General features: G+C 55.5%; 11 protein-coding genes across 11 annotated transcripts in view; 6 read left to right on the top strand and 5 right to left on the bottom strand.

Moving 5' to 3' along the window:
* The window catches only part of ACA1_218470 (rasrelated protein Rab-21, putative), a gene marked incomplete at both ends in the record, with an annotated part of 1,344 nt that extends 959 nt beyond the window's left edge, over nt 1-385 (top strand). The window contains 2 exons of the mRNA XM_004337168.1: nt 87-165; nt 270-385. Coding sequence (XP_004337216.1) covers nt 87-165; nt 270-385 — 195 coding nt within the window. The remainder of the gene's footprint in view (nt 1-86; nt 166-269) is intronic.
* Nucleotides 386-811: 426 nt separating this feature from the next.
* On the bottom strand, nt 812-1,075 carry ACA1_218460 (uncharacterized protein; the record flags this gene model as incomplete). Its single annotated transcript, XM_004337167.1, has 1 exon — nt 812-1,075. One exon carries the CDS (start codon nt 1,073-1,075, stop codon nt 812-814), a length of 264 nt encoding a protein of 87 aa, XP_004337215.1.
* Nucleotides 1,076-1,353: 278 nt separating this feature from the next.
* On the top strand, nt 1,354-3,402 carry ACA1_218450 (uncharacterized protein; the record flags this gene model as incomplete). Its single annotated transcript, XM_004337166.1, has 10 exons — nt 1,354-1,391; nt 1,463-1,512; nt 1,679-1,771; nt 1,894-1,955; nt 2,084-2,149; nt 2,294-2,410; nt 2,505-2,602; nt 2,706-2,811; nt 2,889-3,051; nt 3,176-3,402. 10 exons carry the CDS (start codon nt 1,354-1,356, stop codon nt 3,400-3,402), a joined length of 1,020 nt encoding a protein of 339 aa, XP_004337214.1.
* A 138-nt stretch (nt 3,403-3,540) lies between these two features.
* Nucleotides 3,541-4,219, bottom strand: ACA1_218440 (RNA polymerase Rpb3/Rpb11 dimerization domain containing protein; the record flags this gene model as incomplete). The annotated part of the gene is made up of 4 exons (XM_004337165.1): nt 3,541-3,659; nt 3,782-3,888; nt 3,985-4,074; nt 4,167-4,219. 4 exons carry the CDS (start codon nt 4,217-4,219, stop codon nt 3,541-3,543), a joined length of 369 nt encoding a protein of 122 aa, XP_004337213.1.
* Nucleotides 4,220-4,356: 137 nt separating this feature from the next.
* Nucleotides 4,357-5,218, top strand: ACA1_218430 (Oligoribonuclease, mitochondrial precursor, putative; the record flags this gene model as incomplete). The annotated part of the gene is made up of 4 exons (XM_004337164.1): nt 4,357-4,500; nt 4,597-4,689; nt 4,757-4,963; nt 5,042-5,218. The coding sequence occupies 4 exons, from the start codon at nt 4,357-4,359 to the stop codon at nt 5,216-5,218; spliced, it is 621 nt and encodes a 206-aa protein (XP_004337212.1).
* A 413-nt stretch (nt 5,219-5,631) lies between these two features.
* ACA1_218420 (uncharacterized protein) lies at nt 5,632-5,868 on the bottom strand (the record flags this gene model as incomplete). Its single annotated transcript, XM_004337163.1, has 1 exon — nt 5,632-5,868. The coding sequence occupies one exon, from the start codon at nt 5,866-5,868 to the stop codon at nt 5,632-5,634; it is 237 nt and encodes a 78-aa protein (XP_004337211.1).
* A 2,662-nt stretch (nt 5,869-8,530) lies between these two features.
* Nucleotides 8,531-8,885, top strand: ACA1_218410 (uncharacterized protein; the record flags this gene model as incomplete). Its single annotated transcript, XM_004337162.1, has 2 exons — nt 8,531-8,672; nt 8,779-8,885. The coding sequence occupies 2 exons, from the start codon at nt 8,531-8,533 to the stop codon at nt 8,883-8,885; spliced, it is 249 nt and encodes an 82-aa protein (XP_004337210.1).
* Nucleotides 8,886-9,645: 760 nt separating this feature from the next.
* ACA1_218400 (thioredoxin domain containing protein) lies at nt 9,646-10,309 on the bottom strand (the record flags this gene model as incomplete). Its single annotated transcript, XM_004337161.1, has 5 exons — nt 9,646-9,721; nt 9,840-9,949; nt 10,030-10,096; nt 10,165-10,245; nt 10,284-10,309. The coding sequence occupies 5 exons, from the start codon at nt 10,307-10,309 to the stop codon at nt 9,646-9,648; spliced, it is 360 nt and encodes a 119-aa protein (XP_004337209.1).
* A 459-nt stretch (nt 10,310-10,768) lies between these two features.
* Nucleotides 10,769-14,029, top strand: ACA1_218390 (glycosyl hydrolase family 20, catalytic domain containing protein; the record flags this gene model as incomplete). The annotated part of the gene is made up of 12 exons (XM_004337160.1): nt 10,769-10,878; nt 11,059-11,438; nt 11,574-11,711; nt 11,792-11,916; nt 12,056-12,209; nt 12,351-12,421; nt 12,510-12,598; nt 12,713-12,803; nt 12,881-13,132; nt 13,310-13,464; nt 13,548-13,692; nt 13,787-14,029. The coding sequence occupies 12 exons, from the start codon at nt 10,769-10,771 to the stop codon at nt 14,027-14,029; spliced, it is 1,953 nt and encodes a 650-aa protein (XP_004337208.1).
* A 113-nt stretch (nt 14,030-14,142) lies between these two features.
* Nucleotides 14,143-14,373, top strand: ACA1_218380 (polyubiquitin, putative; the record flags this gene model as incomplete). Its single annotated transcript, XM_004337159.1, has 1 exon — nt 14,143-14,373. The coding sequence occupies one exon, from the start codon at nt 14,143-14,145 to the stop codon at nt 14,371-14,373; it is 231 nt and encodes a 76-aa protein (XP_004337207.1).
* Nucleotides 14,374-14,680: 307 nt separating this feature from the next.
* On the bottom strand, nt 14,681-20,270 carry ACA1_218370 (myosinI binding protein, putative; the record flags this gene model as incomplete). Its single annotated transcript, XM_004337158.1, has 21 exons — nt 14,681-14,813; nt 14,928-15,203; nt 15,309-15,627; nt 15,711-15,874; nt 15,982-16,079; nt 16,192-16,467; nt 16,559-16,779; nt 16,877-16,960; nt 17,107-17,265; nt 17,372-17,470; nt 17,582-17,695; nt 17,817-18,035; nt 18,162-18,274; nt 18,358-18,520; nt 18,654-18,738; nt 18,887-18,930; nt 19,050-19,158; nt 19,267-19,427; nt 19,569-19,743; nt 19,903-19,962; nt 20,085-20,270. The coding sequence occupies 21 exons, from the start codon at nt 20,268-20,270 to the stop codon at nt 14,681-14,683; spliced, it is 3,258 nt and encodes a 1,085-aa protein (XP_004337206.1).
* Between the last annotated feature and the right edge of the window lie 62 nt (nt 20,271-20,332).

The raw sequence follows: 20,332 nt of genomic DNA, 5'->3' as shown, positions 1-20,332 counted from the left end.
TTCTGCTTCATCGTCTTCTTGTTTCACGCCCTTTTACTCACTCCCCCGCGCCTTCCGCTTCGCTGCACCATCACAGTTACGCGCAGAGCGTGGGGGCGAAGCACTACGACACTTCTGCAAAGCTTAACAAGGGACTCGAGGAGCTGTTCCTCGACCTCACGAGGAGTGCGTCTTCATCTTCTCCCGCACAACTGCACTCACCACCGCACACGCCAAACGACTTGCCGCTGACTCGGAGATGGTTGTCAATCGTCATCGGCGTCTTCCAGGGATGCTGGAGGCGAACAAGGACGGCGACAGCGGCAGAGGGGCGGCGAAGAAGGACAGCATTTTGATCGACTACGAGGAGTCCCAAAACACAGGCGCCGGCGGCTGCTCGTGCTGACAACGTGTTGCCACACACAACTAGTCACCCTACGCCATCGCCACGCCCACCATTCGTCCCTCCACACCCACCACCACCTTGCGAGAGCCTCCGCCACCACCACCTCCACGGATCAATCCTCCTCTTCCTCTCAGCAACTGCCATCAAGCCACTCGTCGTGATGGTGGCCACACGACGGGAGAGAAGAAGAGACGACAACCAGAGTTATCAACAACAAGACACCCTTTTGCTTACCGTTCGCGTTCTACTTGTAGCCCAAGGCCTTGTGTGGGGTGTTCTTACTTGAACTCCAGACTCTTGGTGTGCCGAAAAACTCTCTTAGGCCTGGATGGATGGAGGCGCAAGCAGGATGGATTTTGGAGTAGAATGATGTGGGGGGGCTTTGGAGATGAATGCGAAGACGCACTTTAATTGAGTAGACATGAATTAATGAGAGTGCGACTTGAGGACCTTCTCATCGTCATGGGCGGCAGAAGCGTCCTTCCAGGCCGACTTGCCGGTGGCTCGCAGCTTGGGGGCGCCAGCAGACTTCCACATCCATTCGCCGACGCAGACGATGGCAAAGAGGCCGAGGGCCGTTCCGAAGCCGGGAAGCACGTCTCTGGGGTGGGTGATCCGCAGCATGGGGTGGGTACGCCAGCTCTCGATCGGTCCGCCGAATGGGCCGCTCACCTTGGGGTTGCTCGCCATCTTTCTTGATTGGTTTGAGGTCGATTTTGATTTGGTTTTTCCTTTAGCTTTTATTTTTGCACTCTTTTTGTCTGACTAAAATACAGATTAATTATTTTTGCCATGCGAGCAGTGCGGAGGACGTGGCCCACAGCGTCGTCGACTTGTGTCGCGAGTGGTCGAGTGCGCGGCACACCAACAGCCCTCCTCCGCAGTACGCCAGCCCGCCATTTTTAACAATATAAATATAGAAATAAATTTAAATAATTAATTAATCACTGTCCAGCCGGACAGAAGCGATGGCTTGCGTCGACCCCTCCCGAGGTGGCAGTTCCCCGTACGCGCCCTTCTCCTGCATCTGTGAGCTTTATTTATTTATTTATTTATTTATTTATTTCGTCGTAGCAGCATGTCGCCTCCGGTCCGCCGGTTCCTGATCATGGGCTCCATTGTCGTCGGTATACTCCACTGCCGCTTGATTATGAGCCCAAGCACAGACCGTGACACGGCACACGCACGGCACACGCCGGCACACGCGGCACACACGACACACGGCACACGCGCACGACACACACGGCACACTACGCGACATATCTGTTTACTTAACTGTGGGTACTACACCAGCGGTGGGAGCGGCAAATGCCTGGTATCGAAGTAGCAAGAAGGCCGACGCGCCTTCAGAAGCATCGAAGCCCGCCGCAGCCATCACGCCATCCGGTACCGCCCCGCCGCTTACGCAAACACACCACAGCGTCGTGGCAACATTCCTCATCTCTGTGTGTCGTGTGTGTGTGGTGTGTGTCGTGTCGTGCCATGTGTGTGTTCCGTGTGCGCCGCAGAGCCCCAGCGTGCGCTGCCATTCACCGCGGCCGACATTCGTTTCCTTCCCGAAAACAAGAATGTATGTCCTTCCCTCGGCGCTCGTGCCATGCGCGGGTGCGCTCATGGTCTCGTGTGCGCGTCTTACACTTGTGTGTGTGTGTGTGTGGTGCGTGCCTTGTGCGTCGTGTGTTGCCCCGCACTTCCCAGGACCTGAACATCGTGCTGTACCAATACAGCTACCAGCCCTCATCTGCCCAAGTCCGCTCCTACCTGGTGACACCTTCCCCCATCACCCCAGTGTTTTTGTTTATTTATTTGTTCTTTTTAAAAAAAAATGTTCATTTGCTTATTTGCTTATTGTTATTTATTTATTTGTTTATTTTTCTTTTCTGGTTTGGTGGTCGGCGTTGCGTGCAGGACCTGCGCAAGCTCAAGTACAAGGCGGTCGAAGTGAATCCCCTGACCAAAAACCACCTGCCCTGCCCACCCGACCAGCGCAAGGCCAAACAGATTCCACTCGTCCACATCAACAACGTGCGACCCGCCCATCTTGCCCGCTTTGTGTATGCGTGTATGTTGCGCTGTGCTCACACGACACACGACACACGACACACGACACACGACACAGCGGGAGATATCGGTTGCGGTGCACACGATCCTCTTCCTGGAGCTCTACCTCAACCGCAACAACCCCTTCCAACCTTCCCGAGAGGAATCCGCCCGAGTGTACACAACTCTTCTCTCTTTGTTTTATTTTGTTTATTATTTATTATATTATGTTATTAATTAATAATAATAAAAACACGCTCACCTGCTACGCGCGTGTCAGGGCCGACTTGATGTACCACATCGACCAGAACCTCATGCAGCTGGTGCAAGCCGATCGCTACGCCACCCTGCGCTCGGCCAGCCGCACCCTGCGCCCACTCCGTCAGGTACTCACTGTGCTTGGGCGTGTGTGTCGTGTGTGTCATGGCCGCACACACTGATTATCTGCCCTGCGTGGCGATAGGCGAGTAACTTGAGCGTGTGGGAGCGGGTGAGCGCTCCGCCGATGGCCGCCCTTTCGCTGTGGTGGCAGTGGCGGCACGCCAGGCGCCTCCTTCGCGGCGTCTACGGCGACGACCTCCGCCTCGCGCTCGTCCGCGAACTCGATGCCTATTGTGATCTCCTCGGTACGCGCCCACACACGCACATGACACGACACATGACACGACACGACACGCACAGGGCACATGACACAACATGGCACGACACGACACGACACGACACACGCTCATATGTGACGCACATACGCAGGCGATCGAGAGTTCTTCAATGGGGCGGAGCCAGGACTGGTGGATGTGCACCTGTTCGGGGTGCTGCGCAGCGTGGCCGACGAGGCGACGGGCCACTACGCCCTGGCCCACGCCCACTCGCGCCTCCCGCCTGGTACCAGCGCATGCAGCGCCTCACCGCCCACGACGATGACCAACCAACCACCACCACCACCACAACCAAGTCGTGATGATGATGACCACATGTAGAAATCTGAAGATGAAGAAGAAGACGATGATGAAGTATTGGTGGGTGGTGATGATGATGATGATTGCGTCTGTATTTACTACGGGAAGCTGAGGGAGATGAAGAAGATGAGTAAGAAGAAGAAGAAAGAGAAAGGTCCACTACTCGTCGTAGTAGGCGGAGGTGGTGGGCTGGTGCTTTTCGAGGGCAGAGTTGAATCGCTCGCTGAGCAGGTTGAACTCGCTCAACAGGTCCGTCAGCGCATTCGTCATCGCCGCCACTGTCATCAGAGCCACCGTACAATTGCACACTCGATCACGTCAGACTCTTCACGCGCGATTGTATGCGCGCATGTGCGATGGTGCGTGTGTCGTGTGTGTCGTGTGTGTCACACAGACGTACCGGGAGAGGAGTTGTGGTTGGTCTGCACCTTGATGACGGTGGTGTGCTTGAGCGGGTGGGGCACCTTGTAGCCCGCAAACACCACGTCGGGATCCGACAACAGCTGCCTGCTCACCACCATTTTTTAAATTATTTTTTATTTTTAATTATCTTTTTGATTTTTGATATTTGAGCCCAAAACGTCGATTAACGGAAGGACGTACATTCGCAGAAGGTTGCCGATGGTGTGATCCTCCTTCTCTATGTTGAACGTCGCCGCATTTTGGATCTTTGTGTCGGGCAGGTAAGAGATCCTTGAATAAGATGTGGGGGGGATTAATTGCGATTAGGCTGTTGTTTTTGGTTGGCAGCTCGCAGAGAGGCGTCGAATTGCGGGTGCACCTACTTCTTCTCGCCCTCCTTGAGCACAAAGAGTTCATGCGATTCGGGTTTGTTCATCTTCTTGTGCCGCGTGTTCCAGATGCAAGCAAGATGCAAACAAAGAAAACCACAGCATTGGCTTTTTGATTTCTTATTTTATTGTACAATAAAATCTAACGCGAGGCCATCTTTGTATGCGACGTTTGATTCGAATCATGGAAGAAGCTCGCGCTGCCGTGAAGGTGAAGGATGCCTTGGTGTGGGTGGATCTGGAAATGACTGGGCTGGATACCCGCAAGGACCACATTATGGAGATGGCCTGCCTCATCACGGACGCCAATCTCAACATCGTTGCTGAGGTTCGTGCAACCATTTCCCTCGCTCCACAATGGCCCTTGCGATTTGTGTAAATCGCGACACTCAAGGTCTCATCATCTTCATCTGTTGCGATTTAGACCGACGATTTGGTGATTCACCAGCCTGACGATGTGTTGGACTCAATGAACGATTGGTGCAAGACCCACCACGGCGCCAGCGGCCTTACGCAGGTACCTCTACCATTCCATTTCTTCATTTGATTGAACATTTTTAACCGCTACTCGATCGTTGGTGCAGGCCTGCCGCGAGAGCAAGGTCTCGGTCGCTGAGGCGGAGGAGCGAATGCTGCGATTCGTGGAGGCCCACACGCAGCCGGGCGCGGCCATCTTGGCCGGCAACACCGTGCACGCCGACAAGGGCTTCCTCCAGGTCTACATGCCCAGGTTCATGGGACACCTCCACTACCGCATCATGGCGCGTCACCACCCCAGATCCCTCTTCCATGTGCCGTGTCGTGTGTGTCGTGTTCATTCTGCGAGTTTCATTCGCGTTCTAACCTTCACTTTGGTGCGCCACGATCAGGACGTGAGCACGGTGAAGGAGCTGTGCCGACGGTGGTACCCCGAGACCTTCGCCAAGGCCCCGCCAAAGGCGGGTTCCCACCGCGCGCTGGAGGACATCAAGGAGAGCATCAAGGAGCTGCAGTTCTACCGCGAGCACATCTTCGTGCCGCAGGACAAGACTGCCAGTCCCCAGTGATTGCACATCACCACCACCGCTTCACCCACCATTCGCAACTGGGCAGAGAGAGACCAGTGGCAAACCATCAACATCCAAAGATGGTGCGCGTGCAAAAGACGCGAAAACTGGCGGTCAATCTGGAACGTGCAGAGATTAGGCAATGCTATTGTTGGGTTTGTTGATGTATTATTATACAAGGTCTTGTGTGGACTGAACGAGATGAAGAGGTTGGTGTGGACAGGCTGGGCGAGAGGTCGGCGACTATGTGCAAAAACGGGCGGTGGGGTGCTGTACACGGCGGACAGAAGATGTCACGCGTAGTGCCTTGTTGGATGAGAGCTTGTCGTTGGCGGTGTCGTGAAAGAGCTCTCGTCTCGTTCGGTGGTCCACGTAAGACCCAGGCGTGGCAGTTACTCGCCCGAGGTCGTTGATTACACGAAGGTGGGCGAAGGGAAGGCGCTGTCGTCGTCATGAAGCCTCGTCGTGCCGCTTCGCTCGCCGACGTAGCTGGCGAAGAAGGAGGACCGTCGTGGCGGCGAGAGGAAGGGGGTCGAGGACGCCAGCATGGAGGCGTAGGTCTGGGGCATCGACGCCGAGCGGTCACGATGCGACGCGGCCTTGTGTTGTGCCTGCTTCGCGCCCAACAGGAAGATCATGTCGCTCTCCATCTTTTCTGCTTCTTGTCGTGCTGGCTGGACCGCGGGTGTGCTGTGCTGGGCAAAGGGGTGGGTTGTGGTGTGCGGCCGCCTGACAAGAAGAGGAACGGGATGGGTGGTGGCGAGCTTGATGTGTGCTTGGGCGAGAAGAGAAGGATACAGCTGGAGGTGAGGCCTGTGTGGTAGTGGTTGGATGGCTGGTGGTAAGAGGCAGGGAAGAGGCGTGCGTTGGCGGGAGGATAACAGGAGAAACACCAAGGGCAGACGCCGCACGTTGCGTGGTGTGCGGGGGGAAACAACTTTCCCCTGCGACACGGCACCGGTCCCAAAAACCCAATGAGCCCAGGTCACAACGAATTAGGACGTCGCGGAAGTTCCACCGCAGGAAACTGCCCGCTTTCCGTTGGCGACATGTCAACACTCGAAACCCCATTTTTACCGGGATCGTGGCGTCTGGAACATAAACTGCTTTTTGTGGACCAACATGTTTTTTAATTGTTTCCCTCACTTTATCACTACACCATATTCCCAGGAGGCAGCTTACATGTGTGATAATGGCTTCCAATAGTTGAGCTGGTCATACATGCCAAATGCTCTGCATGCCAGTGCCCACAGTGAATTCATGCACAAACAAACAAAGGAACACCACCCCACCCTACTGCTGCAGCTGTTGCTGCTGCCACCATTACTGCTGATACAAGACTCAACTTGTCTCTTTACCTGGTCAGGTGTGGGCAGTGTAACTGCAGCTACCTCATCCAGTTGATTGCTGACACACACCAACTTGCCTACATGCTTGCAAATTTGGCCTACATGATCTCTAGCCCATTTCAACAACTTCCAGTTAGATAACACTTACTTTGAGGTTCTACAGCCAGAAAGCTGCTGGTAACTTCCTGCTCTGGTGCTTCTACCTGGATGCTGCTGATGGAAGAGGTCATTCAGGCACAGGGAATAGCCATCACAGTCACTGAAGATGAAGAGAAACTCTGGTGCCCATGCTGGATTGATGGTGTTGATGTGCTCCTTCATGTTCAACAATTCATGTTGAATCCCATGAGGGGCCAGGCACCTGCAGCATGGCTCAGGAGGGAAAATCTCTCCAACCAAGACTGATCCCTGTGCCTGAATGACCTCTTCCATGATTTGGAGCTTGTGCCCAGTGATCTCCTATTGGCATCAGCCCTCCAGCAGTCCTGGCCCAGTGTAAGAGCATGGTTTGTACTCAACTACATTAAGGCCCCTGAAATGCTAATACTATTACATTGCACAGTGTCTGCATCACATGTGTTGTTGAAGGTTGTTCTTTGAACTTGTGGTCATTTGAAATGAGAGGTCCAGTCATTTTGAAAAGTGATCACTTTTATTTGTGAGTTTAACCTCATAAAAATAGTTTTGACAACACAAAAATGGTTTTAATTTAAGAATAGCAAGACAAAATTGGGAGCATCTTGAGAAATGGCAGATTAAAATATCATAATGAGAGATATGATGCTGTAACTGGGCCATCAGTCAAGGTCTGGAATGACCAATTTCCTGAACGGTTGGCACACAGAACCATAAAAGGAAAAATCACAGCTGCTGGGATTTAACTGGACAAAAAGTCAATTTTTATTCTTTACACAAGCAATTCCGACGGGCTGTTGGTCACATCTCAGTGTGGAGAGTGCCCTTCACTCTTCCTTCTTGGCCTCCTGAGGAGGTGGCTGCTCACTATGAGGGTGGCCTGGAGCTGCTCTTTGTCATTCACTTGATATTAAATTGTTGCAGCATTCACATGATCTGTGGGGCAAGGAGGAGATAAATTAGCAAACATTCTATCATGTATGCATACATGACAGAATGTCCTGCAGTTTCAAAGCATAATGGGCTTTGAAAATAGCATGTATGCAATGGGGCAGTTACCACCTTCAGGAGCTTCAACAGTTCCTTGTTGTTGGCCATGGCTGATGGCAGGGTGACTTGCACCTATGCATACACAACAACAAAAACTGTAAAAACCAGACACTTACTTTATCACATACACATTCACAATGACTACATGTTTGACCTACCAATACTTAGTTTATCGTGTGCGCATACATGATCTGGAAAATCAGAACTTTGCTTGTTTTGTGTAAAAAGACACTGCAGAGGTTGCGCTGGAGGAGTGTGGTAAAGGTCAAGAAGGTTGGGGATTGGATGAGGTGATTTGATGCCATACTATAGTCCAGTCTACACACTTGCAATAATGTTGTTGGAGTTTTGACTCTGGGCCTTCAAGTGTCTGAGCCTCCAACACCTCTTCCAGATAGGCACCAGCCTAACCCAACAAAGTCCCCCATCATCCCCAAGCCCAACTCATCCCTCACAGTAGCATCCTTCAGCATTCCTGTGCCCCAGCATGCAAGCTAACACTAGGGTTGGTGGGGGGGGGCATGAATTGGCATTGAATTGTCAGCACTGCATTGCATTGACATCAACAAGAACAACACAAAGATGTCTTGGGACTGACAGTGGGAGCCAGCATACACTCCCCCTGCCCCCTCTCACCCTTCATTCCCTGGCGTTTCGTGAACATACCTTGAATTCCTCGCCCAAACCCCGAAGCTCAAAAAGAGAAAAGGAAGAGGAAATAGCGTCTCCCAGCATCACGACAGAATTTGTAACATCAACAAGCATCCATCCGCACGACATGTCTACTGAACAGCCCAAGACCGCAGCTGCCCCTGCCGTGGATGTGAGCAAGCTTAGCGAAGAGGAAAAGGCGTACTACGAGAAATTTGGAATGCTTCCCAAGAAGTCACTCGCCAGCGCCATGCTCGACAAGAGGAGAGGTAAAACAACACTCTTTCTTTTCAACGTCTCCAACGTTGTATCTTCCTTGCGTTAGGGCGGTTTGGGGTCCTTGCTCTCCTCATTGATCTCATTGTCACCATGTAGGGCGAGCGCAGTTCGATTCGGCTGATTGGCAACTGCAGAAGAACAGCCTCCCGGGACAGAAGAAGGCGCCCCTCCCAACCAACATCGCCAAGGCGCAGAAGGAGTAGATTATGATGGATCAATTGGTGGACGGACCGGGGTCGATCAGCATCAGATCGGCCATCTTTTAGGGGTGAGCGATCGTAGCAGCTTCCCGCCGTGCGGAACGAAGAAGAAGAAAAAGGAGGAAGCAGAAGGAAGACGACGTCTCAACATGTAAAAGCGCCGTTGCTTGTAAGTAAAACGCACACCTTCGCCCACGCCCGCCCCTCGAAACAAGATCTCGCGTTCTCTTTCCCGCAGAGTCCGCACCAAACATCGTTCGTGTGTGTCGTGCGGTGTGCGTGTAGTGTCGTGCCGTGTGCGGTGTGCGGTGCACTCCACTGTCGCACGTGAGGAGGGAAAAGAAGAGGATTCGCCCCTGACCCCGCAGCCCATAATAGTACGACGAGCGGGAGGAGATAAGTAGCCCAGCCCGGCACAATGATCGATGTTAATGACCTTCTAGGTTTTAATCATGATGAATGGTACCATCACCTTCTCTAGGTGATGGGGGGCCACTTCCTTGTTACGCAAGGCCTCCCAAAAGCCAGCTCTGACCCACACAACCTAGACCGCTTCTCTTCAAAACAAAACCAACGACTACTACTTGTTTATCATCATCATCATCAGCACATGATGGTGCTTGTCTCCACCACCCTCTGGGTCAGGTTGTTGACGTGGTGAAGAAGACCAGAGCGGAGAGGTGGGATGAACTGGTTGGGTTTGTTGCACTACAACGCATCGTACATGAAAGATAGAGAAGGAGAGGAGGAGGCCCACGGAGGCTTAGCTCTGGGTCGTCTTCTTGAGGACAGCATCAACAAAGTCTTCCAGCTCGGCCTTGGACTTGAGCCCAACGAACCTGGTCGACACACACGACACGAAAGGCAATACAACACACAGATGATGTTAAAGGCATGAAGAAGCAAACACTCGCTCTTGATCGTAATCACCAGGGCAAGCATGTGCTCTGAGCGTACTTGCTGATGGTTTCCTTCTTGTAGATAGCGAAGACAGCGGGGATCGAAGAGACGCTCAGCTGCACCGCCACCTCGCTCACCTTGTCAATGTCCACCTTGGCCAGTGTCACCTGCAGCAACCACGACCAAGGTTAGACCCATCACCAAAGAAGACAAGAAAGCAGCGCAACAAAGATGAAAGTTGGCTGACCTTTCCCTCCCTGCTCTTGATGACGGCCTCAATCACTGGTGTGAGATCCTTGCAGGGCTTGCACCAACTACGGTGGGACAAGATGTAAGCAATCTTCATCTCCAACAGAGCCATCTGCGAAGGTGGAGGACGTACTCGGCGTAGCAATCAACGATGATGGGCCTGGTCTTGGAGACATCGAGGACGAGCTTCTGGTACTCCTCTGGCGTCTGAATGCTGATGATGGGCGAGACGGTCGGCTGGGGGGCAGTGACCGGCGCCGAATCCGAGGAAGCTCCATTTTCCGCCGTCGCATAAAATCGTCGTCCCGCAGAGGGGGCAAGCACAGGGAGAAGAGGAGAAGAGGAGGAAGACCGAGCGCAGATGGAGGAAATCAAATTGCGACCATTTCGCTGCAGCGTGTAGGCGCGGAGGGGCTGCGACGAGGCGCAGGAGGAAGCGGCCCGCCGGACCGAGGCGGAACGAGCAGAGGAGGATAATGAGCGACGCATGATGTTCTTTATATCTCAGAGCCAACAAGAGGTTTACTGCAAATTTTCGGTCTGTGGCGGAGCGATTCCAACGCGCACAAATTGTTACGATCCTCATCTTTCCTCTCCACATTCCCGCCATTTCTTCGAATTGTCGACTCTAAATGAAATTCAGGCGACTTTTGTCCGAGTGATCATATTGCTAAATACAGCAAACAAAACAAAGAAAAAAAAATCAATCTTAAAATTGTCGAGAGAAGAGAGCGAAGATGGAAGGGCTAAAGGCGAAGCTGGTTCCTCTGCCCAAGTACATGGAGCGTCTGGGAGGAGGTGATGACAATGAGCTGGCGAGTTGTGGCGTGGTGGACGAGGTTCTTGTGTGCGCGTTGCTGTCGCCCGACATGCCCCAGCCCCTGCACGCGGGCCTGCTCGATGTGGCCCGCCACCTGAAGCGCGCGCTCGAGGGTCCCGACTTCCTTCTCCACCCGCACCTCCACGCCTCCTTCTCTGTTCCCACCTCATCATCAGCATCTCCATCTTTGTCGACATCGAGTAGCAGCGATCACATCTTGGCTTTCTACCTGCGCCTCGAGACTGGAGGAGCCATCGACGAAGCCGCTACCGCCATCGCGCGACCACCGCCTCCCCCGAGTAGCGACGAGTTCGTCGAAGGCGAGCCCGAAGGCTACACCCTGCGCGTAGTGGCTCCAGTCCCTTCCCAGGGCCAGCCTGGGCGGGTCGAAGTCACGGGCCGCACGTGCCGTGGCGCGTTCTACGGCGCGCAGACCCTCGTGCAGCTCCTACGCGCCTTCAACTGGGGCGGCGCAGCCGACACCTCCCGCGGCTCGACAAGGCAGCTGCGTCTGCCCCTCGTGAGCATCGCTGACCAGCCCGACTTTGCCGCCCGTGGCGTCATGCTCGACGTGTCCCGAGACAAGGGTCAGCACCACACACAACACACAACACACGACACGACACGACACACCACACTTTCCCCACACGACACCTTTGCTTGTTGGTTCGTGTCGTGTAGAGTGGTGCTCATCGAGTAGTGGTCGGGTGGGCGTGGTGTAGTGCCGACGGTGGAGACGGTGAAGAGGCTGGTGGACGAGCTGGCCTCGTTGAAGGTGAACCAGCTGCAGCTCTACGTCGAGCACACCTTTGCCTACCCCGGCCACGAGCAGGTGTGGCGCGACGCTTCGCCATTCACCGGTACCCTGCAATCCATCTGACCAACTGACTGACCACTTCCGAAGCTTCTCTCACGCGACACACGCGACACACGCTCGCAGCCGAGGACATATTGGAACTGGACGCGTACTGCAGGGAACGCTTCGTGGAGCTGGTGCCCAACCAGAACAGCTTCGGACACTTCCACAGGTGGCTCAAGCACCCGGCCTACCGCAAGTACGCCGAGGTACTGTCCACACACCGTCTCTGCGTGTTGCATGCGTTCGTCTCGCTAAGAGTCGTGCGTGTCGTGCCGCGCGTGTGCGTCGTGTGTGGGTCGTGCCGTGCGTGTCGTGTTGTGTCTGTGCGTTGTGTGCGAAACGCAGGTCCCCGAGGGCAACCTCCATCCGTTCCTGGCGGTGGGCGATGAAAACGAGAAGGAGCCCTTTGGCCTGGCGCCCGATGACCAATCGATTGCGCTGCTCGACGAACTCTACGCCGCGTTTCTTCCCAACTTCTCCAGCAGACAGTTCAACGTCGGTACGTACTCCCTCGTCGGCCTCATCATGCCCAGAGAATCTTCTCTCTCAACACGCACACAACATACAACACACACACACACAAACGTGTTGTGTCTTACATGCATTAACGCCGCCGCCCGCCCCGCGGACGCCACACAAGGTTGCGACGAAACGTTCGATCTCGGTCAGGGTCGGTCGAAGCAGCTGTGCGAGGAGAAGGGCGTTCAAACGGTTTGCTTCCCAGCTGTGCGAGGGCCATGTTTTTTTCAGGCGCTACTGCAAGGCTGCCCCATTCACTGTCGTGCGCGTGCGTGTTCAGATCTACATCGATTTCCTCAACAGGGTCAACGAACTCGTCTCCAAGAAGTATCGAAAGAAGATGCAGTACTGGGGCGACATCGTTCTCCAGTACGTGGCCAATCGATTCTGAGTCACACACGCACGACACACACACGACACGCCACCGCACACAACGCTTTGGTGTTTAGACTCAGTGACTCTCGCGCGATGGCCGTGGCGCAGGCAACCGGACCTCATTCACACCCTCCCCAAGGACGCGATCGCGCTCATCTGGGGCTACGAGGCCTCGCACCCCTTTGCCGAGCAGTGCAAGGTACTACTGCACTACAATCGTCACCCCGCCCACCGATTCGAGTTCGCGTGCGACTCTCGTTTTGTGCGCGAAAACAGGCGTTTGCTGCGCTGAAGGAGATTCCGTTCTACGTGTGCCCCGGCACGTCGTCGTGGAACACTGTCGTTGGGCGCACCGACAACGCCATCGCCAACCTCGTCAACGCAGCGCACCACGGCCGTGAGAACGGGGCGGTGGGGTACCTGATCACCGACTGGGGCGACAACGGGCACTGGCAGACCTTGCCCTTCTCGTACCTGGGATTCCTGGCTGGTGCCGGCCTCGCCTGGAATGCCGAAGCCAACGACGTGGTATGTGCCACACCACACACCACACACACACACACACCACACACACCACACACACCACACACACCACACACACCACACACACCACACACACCACACACACCACACACACCACACACACCACACACCACACACGATCACACGACCACACGCACAAAAATACTGACGTCCGGGCGGCAGAGATCGTATCTGTCGCGTGAGCACCTGGCCTCTCGGCTGAACATGCACGTGTTCCACGACACCGCCGACCTCCTCGGCGGAGTTGTGTACGATCTCGGCTGTCTCTACACCGTCACCGGCGGCGAGCCGCAGTGCAACGACTCGTGTATCTTCAAGTACGACACCCACCAGCCACCAATCCATCATCGGCCAACGCTGCGCTGCGGCTTGAACTGATGGCCGACCGGGTTACGACCAGGTTCCTGCAAAACCCAAGCGAGGACAACCGGAGGGGCATCACCGTGGCCAGCGCCGAAGCGGCCCACGAACGAATCGTGGCGGCGCTGGCGGGGCTCAGGAAAGCCCACGCGGGTAGAGACGACGCTCAGCTCGTCCTCGACGAGGTACGCCGCCTCACAGCTCCACTCGTTCTCTCCATCCGCCCGACCGTTGTATCATTGTCAACGATTGATCGTTGTTGGCTCGCTTCTGATGTAGATCGCGCATGGTGCGGCGATGGCCGACGTGAGCTGTCGCGCGATGGCGCTCAGCCTGCGGGAACCGGCACAGGCGCCAGGCGCCAGCGAAGAGTGGCGCGAGTTGCAGGAGGCGTGGGCCGCCTGCAAGCACCAACACGAGGCCATCTGGCTTCGCCGCAACCGGCCCGGCGGACTGGTCGACAGCCTCAAGCGCTTCACCCCCCTCGCCCGCTTCCTCGCCACCAACACCCAGCCAACCTAAAGCCCACATTCCATTCAATTTTGAAATTGAAACCGAAACGTTACACAACGATGTAATACGAATCGAAACTAGGTGAGGCCCGCTCCTGATGGTTGATTTTTTATCAATCAGTGATGGAGATCTTTGTGAAGACCCGCATTGGCTTGAACATGACGCTTGACGTTGAGTCCAGCGACACCATCGAGGAGGTGAAGTGGAAGATTCGGGGCAAGTCGGGCTTCCTTCCCTACCAGCAGTGCCTTGTCTTCGCCGGCCAGAAGCTCCAGGACGACCGCACCCTCGCCGACTACCAGATTCCAAATGAGGCCACCATCTTCCTCCCCACGCTTCTTCGCGGTGGCTAACTTCACCAGCGCCCCACCCCTTTGTTCAAGCAATGTACATGCAATATTAAAAATAACTCCTACTGCTGGCCTTTCTGTTCACACAACCACACAGTGGTGAGGGTCAGCTGATCAGCTGCCAGACAAGGGCTGAGCTGCTCTCTGTCAGAAGACACAACCAAGTAGCCCAGGCGTAATAAAGATGACAGATGAGGGCCTCTTTATGTGGTGGTAGAAAACAAGAAAAAGACAAAAAACAAGTGGTGGGCTGCACAGCCACAACCTAGAACCATTCTGGGTGGTCTAGCCCACCTCCAAGCAAGGCGCTCTAGTCGGCGGTGCTCATCATGGGCCTGCGTTGGGGCTTGCGCTGAGGTCGCCTCCGCTGGGGTCCCATTGGCCGATCCTTCGTCATGTGCGTCAGATTCGACTCAGCCGCCTCCAGCTCCGTCATGTCCGCCCTGATGTCCCCACGAACAAAAAACATGAATTAGCTGGCACGACAAACGACACACGACGCACAACACACACGCGACACACACGAGACACACACTCAACACGACCGACACACGTACGAGGCGGGTTCGGGCTCCTTGGACTTGGCGAGCGACTTCTCAGGCTTCTTGGGCGACTTGGCGGGCTTCTCGGGCTTCTTGGAGTCCTTTTCGGGCTTCTTGGCGGGCGTGTCGTTCTTCTTGACCTCCTTTTCGGGCTTCTTGACGGGCGTGACCGGCTCCGCCGCCGGCTTTGTCGGCGTGGTCGGCTGCAGCTCCGGCTTCGGCATCAACACAGGCTGCTGTGAGAACGACAGCGGCTTGGCCGTGCGCGGCGGCGGCGCCGGCTTGGCTCCACTGTGCAACACACGACCGACACACGCAACACGACACGACACGACACAACACACGCATTCGTGAGGATTTGATGTCGACGGTTTTTTGGGGGGAGAGGTAAATTACCGAGGAGGCGGGACGGGCTTGGGTCGGTCGGTGGCCGACTGGGAGAGCGGGCTGCCCGTGGGGCGCAGCACGACGCCGCCCATTGGCATGGCGGGCATGCCCGTGCGCATGGCCCCGAAGGGCAGCGCCACGCCGCCCATCGGCACGCCGGTCGGTCGCGCCGGCACGCTGACCGCCGGCTCGGCCTCTTCGGCGGCGGCGGCGGCGTCGGTGGTGGTGGGGAGGTCGGAGGTCTCAGACGACTCCGACGCGAGGTTGGGCTCCTCCTCGGACGCCTCTGACGGAGTGTCGTCCGCCGTGCTCGTCTCTGGCAAGCTCTCTGCACGTGTGTCTGTACGTGTTGCGTGTGTGTGTGTGGTCAGCAACACACACAACCGCACACACATCATCGCACGCGCGTACCGGCGCTTTCGACCTGGCTCCTCGGGGTCGGGGCGCCGCCCTTCTGGGAGTAGTAGATGGAGTCGAGCTTGTCGAGGAGGGAGTCGAACACGAAGTCGACCGTGAGGCTCACCGACGACACGAAGCCCTGCGTCATCTCGCTCGTGATCTCGCTCGCCGCCGACCTGGCCAGAGAGAGAGAGAGACGATGAGCGTTCATTCTCGTGCGTGTGTTTGGTCATGCGTGTGTGCGTGTGCGGTGGTGTGTGCGGTTGGTGCGTGTGCGACGTACTTGGCGAGGATCTTGTTGATGGCGTCCTTGGAGAGCGACGTCTTGGCGTTCTCCTTGAGGTCCATCTTCAGCTTCTCCACCGCGCTCTTCTCGAAACCCTACTCGCCGACACATCACATTCTTTAGATTGCGAGAAATAATAAAATAAATTCAAATAATATACAACTTGAAAAAAGAAAATAAAGAAAAAGAAAGAGATGAATTGTGTACCTTGTATTCCTTGACCTGGTCGACGACGCGGTCGATGAGCTGGTCGTGGGTGCTGGCCAGGAAGGGCACCAGCTGGCTGGCGAACTGGCCCAGCTTGGAGGCCACCTCGTCGGCGAGGGCCTGCTGCACCTCGTCCTGGATCCTCTGCATGGCGGCGATGCGGTTGTCGTTCTCCTCGGCGTCCTTGAGCACGGCGGCCTGGCCGGGCGTGAACTCCTCCTGGCCCGCCCTGATGCGCTGACGCAGCTTCTGCACCTCCTCCTGCGCGCCCGTGCCCTGTTGCCCCAACCAACACTTTAGCTTCAGCGCGAACCGCACACACGCACACACACACGACACCGCACACGCACACGATGGGTGTACGTACCATGAGGGAGATGTGCTGGGAGAAGTCCTCGCCCTGGGCGAACTTGGACTTGGGGGACTGGTTGCGTGCGATGTACTCGGAGATGTGGAGCACCACCTGCTGCACCTGCAGCGCGCTCTCGGGCTTCTCGTTCTTGAGCAGGTCCGAGATGTCGAACACCGGCACCGGCATGTTCACCAGCACGTTGTTCCGCTCCAGACCGTTCTTGAGGCCCAGGAAGCCTGAAGAAGAAAGAGAGAACCCAATTCAATATTTACTTGAAAAAAGATAATAAATCGAAAACAGAATAATTAGTCGAAAAAGAAAAAAGGTACGCACCGGCGTAGCGGGTGCCGTTGCGGTCCCAAATGAGGGACTTGAGGGTGCGGTTGATCTGGAAGGCCTTGCCCAGGGCAATGCCACCTGTGACACACACACACACACACACACACACACAGACACGACACGACACGACACGACACGACACGACACGACACGACACGACACGACACGACACGACACGACACGACACGACACACGCACGGGTAGCGAAGCGAAGAGGTGCGAACCCTTGTCGCCCATGGCGTTGCCGGAGATGTCGAGCTCCTTGAGGGTGTCGTTGGTGGCGAGGGAGTAGATGAAGGGCAGGATGTCCGTCTTGATCTGGTTGTCGGCCACCTTGCACGACAGGTCCAGCTTGTGCAGCGGACACTCGGACGAGATCAGCTCTGCCGCGCGGCATCGACCCCAACACATCACCAGCACACGTCAGCACACGTCATCAACACACGTCAGCCCACGTCAGCACGCAGAAAGGGACGAGCGCGGTGGTACCGATGAGGTTGTCGACGGCCTGGCTGCGGGCCTTGGTCTTGTTGCGCGTCCAGTTGTCACCCAGGTGCAGCTCCCGGAGCGAGGAGTTGTGGCACAGGCCTGTGCGCGCGACGATCGTGTCGTGTGTCGTGTTGCGTGTGTGTGTCGCGTGTGTCGTGTCGTGCGTCAGAAAAGAAGAGAAAGTAGGGAAGCGGGGAGAGCACGGGGTACCGTCGGCGATAATGGACATGCCCTCGTCGCCGAAGTCGTTGTCGGTGAGGTCCAGGCTCTTGATGGTGGTGATCTCCGCGGCGAGACCAGCCAGCATGTTCGCGCCCAAGACACCTGTGGGAGATAATTTATAAATAATAATATAAAACGGTAAGCAAATAATGATAATGATAATATCAAAAAATTGATAGAGCTAAATTTGTAAAAGAAAGATAAATAGAGGAAGGCGGCGAACCGAGCTTGTTGGCGGCGAGGTCGAGCTGGAAGTCGGTGATGAAGTTGTTGCCGATGATGGCCTTGATGACATCACGCACGACCTGCACGGGCACCGCGGTGTCGCGCATGTGCAGCTCGCTGAGCCGACCGCAGCTCTGGAGGAACTTCTTCAGCTCCGGACCAGTCTTGGCCGTCACCTTGTTGTGTGAGATGTTGAACTTCTCCAGCTCCGTGCATCCTGAGACGATCATTTCCGACAATAATATTAAAAATCAATACAAAAAATAATATGCAACAACTAATAAATAAATAAATAAAATGCAAATAAAATAACATATAGAGAGAGAAAAAACAGGGCATGTACCGCGCATGACGGCGGGGAGGAGCATCTCGAGGTTGGCGGCGGTGCCGGAGATGTTGAGGGTCTGCAGGGCGTTGGGTCCCGACACGAACGCAGCCAGCGCAGACGTGCCATCGCTACAGCACACGACACACGACACACGCACGAGCCTCATGAGGCGCGAGAAAGAGAGCCGGCTGCGATCAACACCCATGCGTACCTGTCGAGCTTGTTGCCGGCAAGGTTGAGCACGGTCAGGGTGCGGGACATCTCCACGTTCTTCTTGAAGGCCGTGCACAGCGCGACGGTGCCCTTTTTGGTGGCGTCACCGCCCTTGAGCGAGATGCTCGTGAGCCCGTGGCCCATCGACGCCACCGCAGCGGCTGCGCACCGACAAAGCCGCCGTTAGCAATAACAACAACAATGCATAATAATTCTAACATTATCATAATGCATTATTATTATATTATTATGATTATTACCAAATTTTGTTGTTATTGTTATCGTGAGGAGTACCGAGTGCGGCAACGCCGGCGTCCTTGATGAGGTTGTTGGACCAGTCGATGCTGGTGAGGGCGCTGTTCCTGTTCTTGGCGATGGCCTGGAGATGGGGTGGGGGGAACAAGAATGAGCCGCGGCAGCGCAAGCGCGAGCGCAATGATCGATCACGCGCGGGCGCTTGTGGTGGGGGCACTTGCCTGGCCGAGCTCTTCGAAGGCGGAGGCAGTTCCCTCGACGCGACTGAGAACGAGCTCCTCCATCTTGGTGTTGACGCCGATCATGTCGGTGAGCACTGAAAGAAACACAAATCAATCGACCGACCGACCATGTGAGATTTGGCAAACCATTGCACACCATCAGCACAGAGTTGATGATTGATTGATGGTGCTGTGGTGATGGTGGTGATGATACCCTTCATGGAGTCCTTGTCCAGGCGGTAGTCCCTGGCGACGAAGCCGATGAAGTAGTTGTTGAAGTGGAGGGTGTCCACCAGGGCCTTCAGTTCGTTGGGTGTGACAGGCTAGCCAGAACGAAACACGCACATAAAACGTGGTGAGCAATATGCGCGTGTGCGGCGGTGCGGCGGGCGTGTGCGATGGTGTCGTGCGGTGTGAAAGAGGGAGGTTACCTGTTCGAACTCCTTCATGTTGAACTTCTTGACGTGGTTGGCGGGCAGCAGGTTGTCCATGTCCCAGCAAATGTCGGCTCGGACCGGAATGCCGTAGAAGTCGCACAGGGCCTGGTACGTGCCCGAGAAGCCACCGCAGTTCTTGGCCAACGTGGCTTGCGCTGTGGTGCGTGTGCGTGTGCGTGTGCGCGTGTGCGTGTGCGTGTGCGTGTGCGTGTGGGTGTGTGCGTGTGTGGTGTGTGCGTGTGCGGTGTTGTTAGGGACCTCGAGTCTACAGACGACGGTGAAAGGCCAGAAGGTACCGGGGCCTTCGACGTCACGAAGGCGCGACTCGGGGGTGACGTTGAGCTTGCATTTGATGGCGGGCGGGAGGTTGAAGAAGACGTCCTCGTACGACTGACGGATGGCCGTGATGAGATCGTCAGCCGCGCAGTTGCCCAGCGGGACCGAGAAGGTCTTGAACACCAGCTCCACCAGCTGCTCGCATGACACACACACACACACGCACATAACCAGCCATCAGCCACCAGCCACAGTCGCCCAAGTAGAAGCAGAAAGAAAGTAGCGAAGCGAGTAGTAAGAGATGGGGGCGAAAAGATGGAAAAGTGAAAAGTGTAGCGAGGTTGGTGTACGCACGGTTGTGGAGTCGGTCGACTTGATCTCCTTGAGCTCGAGCAGATGAGCGTCCCTCAGGAGCTGGCAGGCGAGTAGCGTGAAACCACCGAGGCAAATGGAGTAAAAAAAAAGATAAATCATCAAATAAAATCTTGAAAGGGGAGGGCTGTAGAGATGAAGAGAGGGAAGGGCCAGGCAGGCACCTTGGCAGCTCCTTTGACGAGGGAGAAGAAGTAGATGCGCCACTTGCCCACGACCACGACGCGTTCCTCGGCCTTCTTCTTGACCAGTTCGGCGACCCAGCCCACGTACTGGAGCTCATCCTTGCGCTGCCCGAGGATAGACGCCACCGACTCTGTAAAGGATGTGGTACCCCTCAGCGTCGTCATTTGGGCCAATATATGTAATTTGAAATGTCAATTGTAGATAGATTTCTTGTTCGCATTTGTAC

This window comes from Acanthamoeba castellanii (genome assembly GCF_000313135.1).
Source record: "Acanthamoeba castellanii str. Neff unplaced genomic scaffold scf7180000084758, whole genome shotgun sequence".
NCBI lineage: Eukaryota > Discosea > Longamoebia > Acanthamoebidae > Acanthamoeba > Acanthamoeba castellanii.
Note: the sequence above shows the minus strand (reverse complement) of the source record. Positions and strands in the feature narration are given on the sequence as shown.